The sequence below is a fragment of the Pararge aegeria genome, chromosome 25, assembly GCF_905163445.1.
Source record: "Pararge aegeria chromosome 25, ilParAegt1.1, whole genome shotgun sequence".
Classification (NCBI taxonomy): domain Eukaryota; kingdom Metazoa; phylum Arthropoda; class Insecta; order Lepidoptera; family Nymphalidae; genus Pararge; species Pararge aegeria.
In genome coordinates, this window is record NC_053204.1 from 4,879,530 (window position 1) to 4,894,722 (window position 15,193).

Consider the following 15,193-nt stretch of genomic DNA (forward strand, 5'->3'; position numbering starts at 1 on the left):
AAAAACACAATTTCAGAACCGAGGGGATTCGAATCCGCTTAGAAAGATATTAAGCAATTTTTATGAATATGTCATAAATGCAGAGAGAGAGATAGAGATTTATAATCTCTCTCTCTCTCTCTCTCTCTCAGTCCCATCGATAATTTAGTAGTTTACGTCGCGCCGTTTACAGAACGCTTCCTCAGAATATTTTGGAAGCAACGGTTACGTAAAATATATACAGAACTCTAGCTTTGTGCAAGCCAGTTACATACTAGTTGTAGATGACCTAATTATATCTAGATTTAGCTTAGATAAAGGACCTTATTAGTTTCATCGTTATCATAATAATAATAATAATAATAATTAAACAGTGAGTTTCAATGAGAAATTGTGGTTATGATGATTCAACGTTGGCTCCACTTGATAGAATTTCTAAAGAACGTCATTGATTTTGTTAATAAGCGTGAAAAACAATCACGATTAAGACTTACCTAAGTATTTATCGTTTGCAGTACAGTCCCCACGCAATTTTGAATACTTATCATAAATTAACTTCATCATAAATAAATCCTTTTTTTTTTAAATAATAATGTTACAATGGAAAATCATCATAATAAGAATATAATTTCAAAATTCAATCTTCATCTATTTAATGTAGGCCTTACACAATGTGTAATACTTGATTTTACTTTTGCATGTGATGTTAGGACTGTATCGGAATTGTTTCAGTAAGATCTATGGCAATGGTTTACTCAAAAACTATTAGTCTCAGACAGACAGTAATATTTCGGTTTTCATTTACACGTTGTATAAGCAGTTTTGAAACGTCAAATATGTCCGTTTGGAGTGACTGCCGCCGAGCCGCTTCGGAAGGCAGATTCTACTGAGAAGAAGCCGGCAAGAAACTCAGCAGTAGCTCTTTTCCAACATCAAGTATTAGTCATCTGAATCCCTCACACTGCAACGCTCCAATATACACTGCAGGTGTACAGTGAGTGCCGAGTATATAAAGTAGCCGACGCTTGACTGTCTGAATGAGCCGGCTCCTTTCAATGTGCAGAAAATATTTGAGCAAAATAAATATATAGCAATACAATACTCAACGAATAATTTGATTATTATTAAAATAATCAATTTGATATTTTGAACTTATTAACTAGCATGTTGCCTGTACTATTGATATAAGGAACACATCTATAATCAATACTATCCATATAAATATTTTAATGCAAAAGTGTGTCTGTTTCTTAAGACATAATAATTTGGAAAGTTTATAATTGAATAAGTCTGAATTCTCTCTGATCTGGACTGATGGGAGGCTTCGGCCGTGGCTAGTTTCCACCCACAAAGAGGTGCCGCTAAGCGATTAAGCGTTCCGGTACGATGTCGCGTAGAAACCGATTAGGGGTTTGACTGCCATACCCCTAAGTTAGCCTGTAACCAGCTGCATCAGCACTTAGCAGGTGAAATTGTAAACAAGGGCTAACTTGTAGCGTAATAAAGATAAATTAAAAAAACACTTCTTATGGATCACGGCAGTAGGTTATTATCGAGTCACAAAAATCTTTTCATTAAAAAGTCGTAAGGAAATCCCGTATTCCGAGTGTACATAATAAAATATTAAAAATACTTTTTTAATTATATTGTTTGTGGTATAAATGCCTTTCCGAGGTGAGACTGCACTAGAAATTTTCTACGCCTAGCATTTTATATGAACTGTTGCAAATTGATTTTTGCATTGGTCAATACAGCATGTCGAACGATTTACTGATGTACTTAGCTAACTAGAATACGTTATTATTTTAATAACAACAGTCCGATCGTGATCGTGAGTACACGTTTAATACTGTTTTCAAACATGTTAAGCTGATTAATTTATCATAATGAATCGGACAATAGTGATTTTGAATCTTCTTGTCTCTTCAATATCTATAGCAAGGTCTATAGACGTAAGTATCATCTAAACAATCTAAATAATAAAACCTTACATATTCAAGAGAATATGTAAGGTTTTAACACGTCGTCTGTCCAACCTAATTAGTCAATAGTAAAAGTTAAAACATTTTTAATAAAAAATTTGAACGTTAATTAATAAATCTTTTATCATTAAAGGAACCAACAACAGCCTATATTGCAGATGATAATGATAAAATTTATGATATAACGCTGAGGATCCCTGATGAAACTGCAGAAGTTGTAGTCAAGAATGATGATGTTTTAAACACTAGTGAACTGAGCAACATGTTCAGCTTGGTAGAAAATAAATTTGCTAGAACCCGTTCTTTAAAAGAGGAGTCTGATGATGACAGATTCATAAAAGCGGAATTAAAAAAAGAGAGTCGTGTTACCGTGAAATCGGCCGATAGCTTGGACAAACCGGAAGGAAAGGAAAGTGGTAATACAGTTAAAGCAAAGAATATTGAAACTAAAGCTGCTAACAAAGAGGAAAGTAAATCTGGAGATAAAAGTGTACCTATCTCTAAAACAGCAGTCGCTGAAACTAAAAATAGCACAGAAGAAAGTAAACTATTACAAACCAGTACTAGTGAGCTAAATGATGTGGAGAGTACAACTGAAAATTTTCGGGGTGAAAGTAAAACTTCAGACTATTTAGAAAATGATAAAAATGAACATAATGAAAAAGTTAATCCTGATAAAGCGTATGCAAGAAAAGGCTTTGATATGCCTATAAATGATGAGTCAAACTCAGCTTGGGACTTACTTGATGACTTACCTGCGTCGAGAAGAATGCTTTCCCAACCTGATTATTTAGACATAGAGTCCAAGGGAAGGAATGGCGTCGAAAAAGTGGGACACATTGAACCTGTCCAACACATCGAAACAAAACATGTTCCTGAAATAAATGTTGTTTCGCAAAGACACCATAATTCACATGGTCATACATTAGGTAAGTATTTGGTTTTCTCTAAATTAATTAAACAAATAATGTAAAATTACAGCGGTGTCATAAGTAAGTATAACATGATATCGGACGTGTGTATGTACCCCGACTAATGCACATGCTCGGTGCTCCTAGCACTTCAACATTACTACACACTGCAGTTAAAATTTGTACTTCAAAGTACTTTGCCTTTTATATATATGAGCGAACTATGCTATATTTATGACATTCATATTTCAATATATTCCTTTTTTCAATGTTTATCTAATTTGATTTCAGGTCCCCCATTAAACACTGTTATATCGAATCCGGAAATTCGACAAGCAACAGTTTCGATTCCACGTAATCATCAACATGTATTACCTCAACGTCGCTTCATCGTCCCAGGTTTTATAAAAATCCGACCAGCAGCGCCCATTGATTTCAGAAGATTAATAAATCAGGAGAGAAATAATGTCTTAAGTCAAAATGTACAATACGAAAAAGATTACAGAACAGAAAGAAATAATGTGATTAATCAAAATCAAAACATTGCCTATGACTCTTATGCTGGATCTGATATGCCACTTGAATCAAGAGAAGTCTTAGAAGACTACAATTCTAAAGAACTTTCGAACGCATATCCGTTCACGCCTGCAGTTTCAGAAACACCGAAATTGCTACAAACCACTACCGTTAATAAAGTGAATCCATTGTTTGCAAAACTGGTAGATGCTTCGGAACATCCTAAACCATTTACACCGAATTTAAACACAGTAAATGTACAAAATATTCCTCATAATAATTATATGGCGCATAATTATTATCCTGTACCACAAAAATATGGTATATATAAATATGTAACTGGCTTTGGACGTTCTCGTTAATACATCTTGATAAAGCATTCACTCTTAATACCTTTGCCTTAATTTCTCATAGGTGAAATCAAGAACTTAACATTTGTCATTAGTGCGCGTACGTAGTGATATAATAATTAAAAATGCGCGTTGACTATTTAAGACCTGATATGGATCAAACGATTTCATAATTTAACTCGACACTGTATCCTTCTACACTATGTTCTTTTATATGATATGTAAATTGTTTTTTTTTTTGTAAGAAAATATCCAAGAACGTATGTCCGTCCCATCTATTGGCTGCAATTATGTGCATGTGGTGGAGAATGGCTAGTTTTATTTTTATTGGTTGTTGTTCTTATAAAAAAAACCACGGACAACAAAGAAGTAAACAATGTTTTATCAATGTATAGTAAATTTTAAATTCTTTGCAGCTTAATATTAATTTATTATTGTAAAAAAATATTAAATCTTATAAATGAATATAACACAATAACATGTATATAACAATAAATATAAATGGATTAAATAAAATAGAATAGTTATAGCCAACAGGAACCAGCAACTTCCTATTTACCCCATATTAGAAAGAGATTTTTTTGTTTGTTTGTTTGCTTGTAACCAATATGGAAATAAACAAACAAATATAAATGGCTCCGAAAGTAAAGGGACAATGTTTACTATTTCTTCGCCAAAAGAAAGCTAAACTATTACAAAATAACAATGGATATAATTTAATTTTCAAAAATTGGAGATCTTTAGTTCTAAAATTATATTAAATCGCCTGTGGAAACAAGCGATACATTAGTATCGTAGTATTCATTCTTATTTAAATAAATAGTTTTATCATAAAGGGTATTAATATAGAGTAAAATAATAATTAATTCATTCCAATTGGACATTTAATTAGGAAGTTTACGCGTTTAAAAAAAAATAAGCAATAATATATAATACAAGGTGTATTTACAACAACAAAACAGTTATTTACGATTTTGTCGAACTTTAATTGAATGCAACACATCTCCCACATAGACTAATCCTACGGGATGCTTTAAAAAAAACGCAGTCGAAGTCGCGGCTAACAGCCAGTATTATATAAGCGTCATTAAATATGATTAAAGAAGTGCTTCAGATTTCAGTATTGCTTTTAATATGGAACAACACCCTTAAATGTAGGACGTACGTCTACAGTTGTTAAAGTACATTTCTTTTCTATGAGTAAGCAGCTGAGGTACCCAGTTAGTATGCAGGCATCATACTTCAAACTTCAAAGTACGAGACACCTCCAAACAGTAATCAGCCTTTTACATGTTTAGCGTGTATCTGGCGTGGCTATAAAATAATAAATTGGTAGGTATTAAGCTTTCGATTTTTGTACTGGCAGCCCTTAAAGAGCATTTTTAAAATGACTAGAATTGATTCTGCATCAAAATTTAAAACGATAGCATTGACACTGACATTGGACAACTCTGATTTGAAGTTTATTTATGTTTTGATTTTGGAAAAGTTGGTTTTGTAATTGGGATTCAACTTCCCAGAGATTGTTTAGAGCAACAGAAAAAGGAAAAGCTTTAAATTATAGCGAAAATATATCTTATGTTCGCTATAATTTATAATTATTCTTATTACATATGCGAAATCCCAAATTAAACAGACTTCTGATCTGATTGAAAACTTAATTGAAAGATTTATAAACCCGTAACTAATATCTTAATAACCAAATAAAATTAATTTATTAATATAATCATGGGCAAGAGATATTACTGCGATTATTGTGACAAAAGCATGGTAGCAGCACCGACTATTATAAGAACTCATATAAAAGGAGTGGTTCATCAAAAACTGGTCAGTGCACATTATCAACAATTTAAAGGTATGTAGACCAGAAAGTAAGTTTTTATTTTAGTTCCACTACAAGTTAGCCTTAGCGGGATAACCTGTTGAGCTGAGAGAGAATGGTAGTCATACCCCTATCCGTTTCTACGCGACATCACACCGGAACACTAAATAGCTTTGCGCCACGTCCTTGTCGGTAGGGTGGTAACCAGCTACGCTTTTTTTTTCAATGCATATTTATGACTAGCTGTTGCCCATGTTCTTCATCTACATTTATTACTGTTTTTTTTACAAATTCTATCTAAAACAGAGTCTGTGTTTTCCTCAAATATAAAAAGAAGCCCATGTTATTCTCTGTCCTTTCAACTAAAACTATGCCAAAAATCATGTTGATTTGTTGGCTCCTCAGCAACACTCCATGAAGATCTTGGCAACCTGAGCTGCCTGCTCAGCTTCTGGAGCCACATAAGTGGCCACACATAAAATGGACAGTTTCAGGCCTACCAAGTGCGGAAACTGAAGAACAAGAGTGAAGGAAGGACATACAAACACACTTTCACATTAAAAATATTAGTAAGGACGGTATCCCTTTGAATTTAAACATTTATGTTTTAGTAGTTTTTTTAAGTACACGCTTCACCATCTGGTCCCAGAGTAAGTGTAGCTTGTGTTACCTGTACTACAATAACTGATGAATAATATACATAAATACATATAATATATAGATAAACACCCAGACATTGAAAAACATTCATGTTCATCACACAAACATTGTCCAGTTGTGGGAATTGAACCCATGGCCTTGAACTAAGAAAGTAGGGTCATTGCCCACTGCGCCAATCGGCCGTCTAAGACTAAAAGAAAGGGAAAGTCTATACCTTTAGTAAACAATCTTAACCAACAGGGCATAGTTTTCTTAATTTTGTACAGCCATATAAAATAATGGATATAGTTTTATTTCAGACCCGGAAACAATATTAAAAGAAGAGGGTAGTAAAAAACCATGTTCAAGGTTTTTCAGCGGTGATTGTCACTTTGGAGCTATATGCAGATACTCGCATTACACTCCAGATCAAATAAATGCTATGAGAAATTATGGTAAGAGAATATTAGGATCAAGGGCATGACCTTAAATTATCTTTTTCACAATTAATATTTTTTTACGTTTCTAGAAATGTGTTTATCACTTTGAGCTGCAGCAAAATTAACTAACTCAAGCAAAAGTCTAACTTAAAATTACTGGCTTCAGACCAGTAGCCTTAATACAAGATTTGCTTGCTTGCAATCAAGGATTCCTTTTCAACTGTGGAAATACTTGAACAGCAGAGTAAAATGGATCTTATGTCAATTGTATTAAAGCTCAAGTTTGCCTACAATTCTTTAGGGCTAACAAAAATTTACTCCACAGAATCCTGATTGTATTCCCCGACCGAGAATATAATTAACATGTCCACCTGCTAAAGCAAGGGAACATGAAATAGGAGAAGTTTACCCCTGTTTATTATTACACAAATAATATGGATTTTATTTCCGCTTGTGCACCAATGCTCTGAGTGATAATGAGTTGATAATGCTGTGGGAGAAGAAATTTTTTTTCCTTTCCCTGGGAAATATAAATTTTAATATTCTTTTAAATTTTCAGTTGCTGCCAAATACAACAGTCTAAATCACTTGTCTCAACCATCATTCGAAGACCTCTATCAAAGGCTACAGAGTGAAAAATCAATCAAAACTGGCTTAGATGAGCAAGACACTGTAATATATGATGAATGCGGTGTAACCCATGTTCTACCTTGGACGTATAGCCCAGTTTTCGATAACTACAATTGTTTACCACCAAGTATTAGAAGATTGAAGAGTGGCGATTTTGTGAATGCGTGTTTTATGCAGTGGGGTCTGAACTAAATAAAAATTGCAGTTTCTTTATTTGTTTAATTTAGAACATTTCATTTTTCTTACATATCATATACTGGTCTAACCATCAAATTCCTGGGTACAAATAATCTATTGTAGCTCATTTTAAGTGATTAAAAGTACATTCATGTTTGCTGTCAGGTATCAAATAGAATATAAACACGAAAAAAGTCAAAGAGGATACTAGCTATACTTTAAGTTTTTTTTTTTTTTATATAACTGGCTTACGGTATTTGTCTGGCTTTTTTAAACCGTTTTTATATTGAAGAAGATAAGTTACTGTGTAAGTTATATTTAGGTTAAAGCAGAAATATAAAGTAGTATTTATGATTTCTAATCGTCATTATCAGCAAAATAATTCTATTATGTATACAGTCAACGTCTAGAAAGTAAACTCCGTCTAGTTAGAAATTTCCAATTGTGTAAACCTACTTACGACTTTCTTTGGTTGGTCTATATGCGACAAGTTACCGAAGCAGATAGCAGCAATCCTCTCCCTTAAGACATTAAATTAATAATTACAAACATCGCTAAGGGTGTGATCGTTAACACTCCTTAAAAAAATTGTTTTAATGGTTAGTTTTCTAGGTTAACCTTTCCATTCAACTCTACTATAAGTACGATGTTGACTCTTAATTTAATGAATATTTTTATAAGCTGAAACCGAAATATACCAAATCATCATCCAAACTCGCAAGGTTGGTTTCCTTTTACCGACTTTACTGACTTAAGTTAACGTTCTTACCTAGCGCAACCGGGTGTTTCTAAGCTGCACATCGCTCGATAATACGACGTAATTTGTAGTCGGGAATTAAGACTTAGGTGTAGTGCAACTGTAGCGAGACCCCGGAACGATCGTTTGCGATTGACAATGTTGATTGCGAAAATGTGTTTCTCTGATAGTTTGTTAGTTTGTTATCTGTGTTATGTCTGCGTTTAACTCAACCTTCTTTAATATTGAATTGATTTACATAGAATACCCAATTTGTAGTCCGGGAAAGGACAGGAGTACAGTTTCCGCGTAGTTAAATAACCTTTACAGGGCATTGCAGCAGAGCCGATAGGTAATCTAGACAACACTTTGTATTGATATAGCTTATATCCTGAAGATAGACAATGCATAATTTAAAGCCAAGTCAAATTAAATTCTCTTACAGGGTTCTTTAAAAAATTAAACAAATGCGGACGGAGTCGCGGGCAACAGCTTATACAACTAGTATTATTTTTACAACGTACCTACAATATCTATTAACGAAATTAATTTGTGGGTTTGCTCTTTTTCTCGGAGCAACTTTCGCATTGGCATAAGTAGGAAATTATACAAATAATGAAGTAATCTAGTGTTCAAAAGTTCCTAAGTACCTACATTGGCTGAAGTATCGTATCTAGCTCCAATCATTGATGATTTAGCGAACCGTGACTATAAATCATAATGGAAAATGTGTAATTTATATTTTTTTTACTTTTGCACCTAACCGTGATAATGAATTTACTTAATACAATGATAAAGATTTTTGTCATGGTAAGTTGAAAGGTATTTTTTTATCTCAAAATAATGAACTAGTTTAATTCTTAATTATTCCCGTTAATGTGGGAACTTCGAGAAAGAGGTTAACCGCCGAATCCAACCCGGATGGGCAGCGTTCGGGAAACTTCGTGACATCTTCTCGTCCAAAATCCATCGGTGCCTGCAGACTAAAGTCTTCGAACATTGCGTGTTGCCAGTGATGACTCACGGATCTGAGACGTGGTCGCTAACTATGTTCCTCATAAGAAGGCTCAGAATCACTCAGAGGGCGATGGAGAGAGCTATGCTAGGAGTATCTCTACGTGATCAAATCAGAAATGAGGAGATCCGTAGGAGAACTAGAGTTACCGACATAGCTCAGCGAGTGAGCAGGGCACATAGTTCGGAGAACCAGAACCGATGGACGTCGGGGTCTTAAGGTGCTGGATTGGCGACCCCGCACCGGTAAACGCAGCGTAGGTCGGCCCCCAACGCGGTGGACAGATGACATCAGGCGAGTCGCTGGGAGTCGCTGGAGGCAAGCGGCCCAGGACCGAGGATTGTGGAAATCCCTACAAAAGACCTATGTCCAGCTGTGGGCGGCCATTAGTTGAAGTGATGAGGATGTGGGAACTCAGTCATAAAATGTAATGGTACGTATAGATACCTACTCTTATATACAAATGCAAAATCGTGTGATAGCCCATACGAGTTTTTCAAACAGTGACATACTGAAGCCAAATTTTCATACAAACTACCATTTTATGAAATTACTTTTATTTTATTCGATTGTAAATGGTAACGCTACACCAATCAATAGATAAAATAACAATTGTTGCAGGTTAACTGGGGTAATTTTGTCACAAGTTTTCCAATGAGAGTTAAATATTATCCTAAAATAGAAGTGTCTCATGCTCATTATAAAAATAATCATAAAACTGATGACGTTGGTATATTCACTGAAAAAGTGGCTATAGAAAATCCGCTATCATTACTACACATAAATAATAATTTTAGGCGGGATTTAAAAGAAACGGGCAATGATCGTGACATTAAAATACGTCTACTAATATTAAAAATACAAAGTTCCAAACCAAAATATGATAAAAAAACAAATTGGGCGTCAAAACTATGAAACGCTGAATAAAAACAAGAAATTTAAAAAGGCTGATATCATGATACAAAGAGAACATTACGAAAAGATGAGACAAATAATAAGTTTTATGAGCAGTCATATGCTGACCACTAATTACTTCTACGATGAAGTGCAAAGAATAATAAAGGACAGAGAGGTCCAAGATGAACTAAGAAGAATGGTGTCTTATTTGGAGAAGCCAAAGAATGCGGATATTAAGAAATCCATACTGTAATACTATTATAATCTTTTGCAAGAGGCGGCTAATAATAAATCCACCAGTATTAGGGATCATAAAGTCAATGATTTAGTTATTAACGTGATAAAAGATCCATTTAATGATGGTGTTATTAATTAAATTAATTATTAAAAGTTTTTTTTTTTAAATAAATATACTACGACAATACACACATCGCCATCTAGCCCCAAAGTAAGCGTAGCTTGTGAATTAAGATGACTGATGAAATTTTTTATGAATAACATACATAAATACTAACACCCAGACACTGAAATACATTCATGCTCATCACACAGATATTTTCTTGTAGTGGGAATCGAACCTTTTGCTTTTGGCTCAGTTTGGATAAGTCTCGTTATATTAAACCAGCCTATTTTTACGGATCTCCTCATTGCTGATTTGATCACGTAGAGATATTATTCTCAGCATATTATTCTCATATCATCAACGTCATCCACGGAGGGCACGGATCTAAGAATATATCAGGGTTAAGGCCGTACTTCACAAGCCGTTGAGAACATTATGCAGAACTCTCAGGCATGCAGGTTTCCTCACGATGTTTTCCTTCAAAGGTGATATTTTAATACCTTAAAAGTTAGAGATGCGTACTGGGATTCGAACTCGTCCCCCCGAGAGTGAAGCCGAGCTCCTACGCAATTCGCTATAACCGCTTTAAGGATGGCCTTAATTCATTAGGAACGTTAACGGTTTAAAGCACTAATATATCACGATACAAACCAAACTTGACCCGGACAAAATCGTGGTAACAGCTAGTCTAATAATATGAAAGCGATTCGCGGTTTATCGCAAAAATTAAACTACGAAATATGCTTGGCTATTTTTATTTATAACGTAAAGAAATCTAGGGGATCTTTTTTTGAGCATGGAAATCAGTTTCTGCAATTTCGACCCCGGTGATATTTTCACTGTGACAGCACCCTGGAACAAAGTAATTTAATTACCAACAACCACATATCATACCAACGTGGGTATGACACGGATGGTACTGTCACTCCTGCAACATATGAGTACCATAGTTGAGATAGTTCCCAACAGGTTAGCACGCTACCATCTCAGACTAGCACGCTGCGTCATCACTTACTTAGTAGTCATTGTGAAATTGCAGCCAAGGGTAACTAACTAACTTGTAGTGGAATTTAAAAAAACATCTTTACCTGAAGTACCTAATGATGAGTATATATTTTTTAGCATACAACTACGAGGGTTCTTTGCTCAAAGAGGAAGCGCACGTTATTTTTTTTTGTACTACCATCTCAAATTAATATTAATAAAACCACTTAAGGCAGTGAATTCAAGCTTATATTGCTAGGTAAAGTTATAAATTAATAATCTTACCAATTTATTTTGATTAATGCCAGATCGTAGCATCATTTTCTTCACATCGACTTCTTCTTTCCATACATCGTCCCAATAATCCTGAAAGTAAACGAAATAAAAAAAAAAATGCTTTGGGCACACACAGAAAAACACACGTAAGCTAGGTTATTTTGTTACACAATTTCAAATATTGAAAAACCACGGCCATATTACATATCGCCAGTGCTACTAGTAGTAGTTCTACTACAGAAGCATAAACTTAAAGGGATTTCTTGTGGAGAAAACCTATTATCCCCCGTTGTCATTTATGGGTTCACGTCACTGATGACCTTGACATGCTCGTATTTATGTATTGCGCTAGACTAGCGATGTGTAGTAGGTATTCAATTACTTTGGACTCACCCCTGTTCTAAGAATATCTTTTTGTATAATATCTTCAGTGGGATTTTTCGGTTTCGACGCTTCCAAAAGTGCAGATTGCTTTGCTATTTCTAAAACAAATTCTGGTGGGGCCTGTAAATTTTTTCCTTATCAATATGTTGTTTTTATACAAACATATTTTATTGAAATGAATAAAAAATATGATTATGTACAATTATACTCTTATTGATATTATTACTTATTAATTTATTTAGTCACTCATTTGGACATTTCTATTATACCAGAACTTACCTTGACTGGCGTTAGCTCTTTTTCATGAGCTTTTTCTAATTGAAGATACTGCTGCAATAATTTAAATTAAAACAGAAGTGATTATAGTGATTCGCTAAATTCTTATCGCAGGAAAACCAGTTTTACAATAAAGGAAAATAAGTTTATTACCAGCTGCTCAGTGTAGGTACCTAGTTAAGTTATTTCAAATCGTTTTAAAATTAGTACGACCGTTTATTTTTTTTCATTTACCTTACAGGCTTTCACAGCACTAGAATCTACTTTATTTGATAAATACCCCTTTTTAATCTTCATAAAATTAATTTGTATTAGTAGTGTTTGATTCCATATCTGATTGATGTATGGATCTTCCAATACACATGAAATTGGTGAAGTACAATGTGCTGACGAAAGCAAAAGACGTGGCGTGACGTGAAAAGCACAGATTAAAAAAAAATATTTATAGCTTAGTTTTGCCAGATACTTATTAAAAATCAGCCATGCCGTAGTCTGCTTAAGTCAAAGTCAAAGTCAAAGTCAAAAATATCTTTATTCAAGTAGGCCCACAGGTGGCACTTTTGATGCGTACATAAGAATTACACGGTAGTGAGATGATGGCGATAACCACATTCGTAAACTTAAAACTAAAGCTACGAGGGTTCCAAACGCGTCCCGGTCTAAGAAGAAGACCACAACAAACTTAGCCGGGTGTTTTTTTTTTTTTTTGTTATCGCCATCTCACAATGTCATTTTAAATTATTAGAAGAGCAACCTGGTTAGAGCAATAATTTACACCCAAGCTTTTTTATCGTTGACGTAGTCCTTTATACTATAATAGGACTTTTCTATAAGCTTACGTTTAATACAAACTTTGAACTTTTTAAGAGACATCTCCAAGATGTCAATTGGTAGTTTATTGTAAAATTGTATGCAATTTCCTTTAAACGAATTATGAATTTTATGTAACCTAGTATATTGCACTGTAAGTTTATTCTTACTTCTAATGTTTAAATTATTGCAGTCACATTTTTTCTTAAATTTAGAAATGTTTTTATGGACGTACATTAAATTTTCAAATATGTACTGACTATACACTGTCATTATTTTAAACCAAATCTAACCAAATCTATCCTTTTTTAATAACTATAGGTACTCACCTTCGCTGCTTTATCCAACTCTGCTTCAGCAGCATCATTCAAAATATTCTTCTAAATGAAACAGAAATTATTAAAGCAATAGGAGGAATACCAAAAATTCAAATTCGAGCATCATGAAAACTATTACATATAAAAATTCGCTGAGTAACAAACCTCAAAGTATGGGTACGTCAAAACAAATCGTCGCCCGAAATCTTGATAGTTCACTGGAATGTTATAATGCTGATTTGTACCAAACAGATCCGCTGCATCACCCGCTTCTCTTTCTTCTTCCATTTCTTCATCATGGGTTTCTAACTGGCAACAAAGTTAGGTAATTATTATAACCAACTGTTATTATGTAATTGTGATAATTATTTTTCAACCCCTGAAACGGTTCACGTTAGTAGGATGAAAAACATTTTTATTAGATTAATGTGCTAAATTAAACAAAAACAATAAATGTTAAAATCTTAATATGGTCTTCTATTTCGAACTTTGATGATCTAAACCAGTTAATTTGACACATAATATGTGTCATATTATGAGCTCCAACATCTTGGAACTTAACTTTGTAATCCTAAAAATTATTCAAATCCTAAAATATTACATTCTATAACTTATTTCTAATCTAATAATACAGTTAATCAATGAACTTCATCTTCGTTGTTTTCGTCCTTTGCTTTTTATTTATTTCAGTTTTAGATTTTACCATTATTCGTACCCAGTACTTCAGCATGCAGACATTTGTGGTTTCCTGTCAATTGAGTTTAGTTTACCTATAACAACATTGTATCCAGTGCAAGTAAAGAAAGTGTAGTTTATAACTTGTAATGAAAAGATAATTTACGAAACATAAATGATATTCAGTATTGAAGATAATACTTACCTACTTACCTTTTCATTAATGTCATCATTCTCACCTTCATTCGCTTCTGATACTTGTACGTTTAGCTGGAATTTAATTATTATTTGTTCCAAATTCCAATGGCATAAAATGTATGTATTTTAACCTAGTATGTATTTAACCTTTTATTTATTAACCTAGTTATAATGATTATTTAGTTACCTTTTCATTTTCTTCATAATTAATATCTTCGAAGGTTTCTGAAACCTGGTCACTTTTCTGGAATAGAAAAATGTATAAAAACCAAGCACAAACGATAAGTAGTTTTGTTCCTTAATGTGGATGTAATCTGATGGTAGGTGGTGTACGTTTGTATACTAATGTTATTATCAAATACAAGAGAATAAGAAGTAAGTATAGTTTATTTTATTTAGTTTATAGTCATAGTTTATAATAATTTAAGAATATTCTTACCACATAACGAAAAACAATACAAAAAATTACGATATAAATCGTATTCATGATTGTAGATAAGGCAGTTGAAAGAAATAACATTATTCGAATAAAAAATATCGCTTGACTTGTTAATTAATTAGATTTTACGACATATTGGCAAAATAGGTTAAGGGGAACGTTTTACGATAAAACTATTTTTTTGTTACATTTTTTTGTAACGGTAACTAGACTCCAAATGATTTCCATGGCTATCATACTTGCCGTTATCAGGTTGGAAGATATGATATTAATTAAAGATCCCAAATATTGTGGAGGAAATAATATTAATACATTTCATTTAGAAATGGCAACATTTATGTTTAGTTTTTTTGAAAAGTGCTAGAATCCGTAGCTGCGAACCTGTGAACTAAAAATC

The 15,193-nt window shown here is 33.5% G+C and overlaps 3 protein-coding genes across 3 annotated transcripts; 2 read left to right on the top strand and 1 right to left on the bottom strand.

The window, feature by feature from the left end:
- The first annotated feature begins 1,692 nt into the window (after positions 1-1,692).
- Positions 1,693-4,142, top strand: LOC120634916. Its single transcript, XM_039905805.1, has 3 exons — positions 1,693-1,931; positions 2,095-2,890; positions 3,164-4,142. Exons 1-3 carry the CDS (start codon positions 1,866-1,868, stop codon positions 3,748-3,750), a joined length of 1,449 nt encoding a protein of 482 aa, XP_039761739.1. The 5' UTR covers positions 1,693-1,865; the 3' UTR covers positions 3,751-4,142.
- A 1,048-nt stretch (positions 4,143-5,190) lies between these two features.
- Positions 5,191-7,478, top strand: LOC120634919 (zinc finger matrin-type protein 5). The gene is made up of 3 exons (XM_039905808.1): positions 5,191-5,593; positions 6,520-6,654; positions 7,199-7,478. The coding sequence occupies exons 1-3, from the start codon at positions 5,467-5,469 to the stop codon at positions 7,459-7,461; spliced, it is 525 nt and encodes a 174-aa protein (XP_039761742.1). The 5' UTR covers positions 5,191-5,466; the 3' UTR covers positions 7,462-7,478.
- A 3,685-nt stretch (positions 7,479-11,163) lies between these two features.
- LOC120634743 lies at positions 11,164-15,006 on the bottom strand. The gene is made up of 8 exons (XM_039905518.1): positions 14,797-15,006; positions 14,545-14,601; positions 13,650-13,793; positions 13,497-13,547; positions 12,361-12,411; positions 12,091-12,201; positions 11,707-11,787; positions 11,164-11,289 (listed from the first exon to the last, which is right to left on the bottom strand). The coding sequence occupies exons 1-8, from the start codon at positions 14,875-14,877 to the stop codon at positions 11,164-11,166; spliced, it is 702 nt and encodes a 233-aa protein (XP_039761452.1). The 5' UTR covers positions 14,878-15,006.
- Positions 15,007-15,193: the final 187 nt, after the last annotated feature.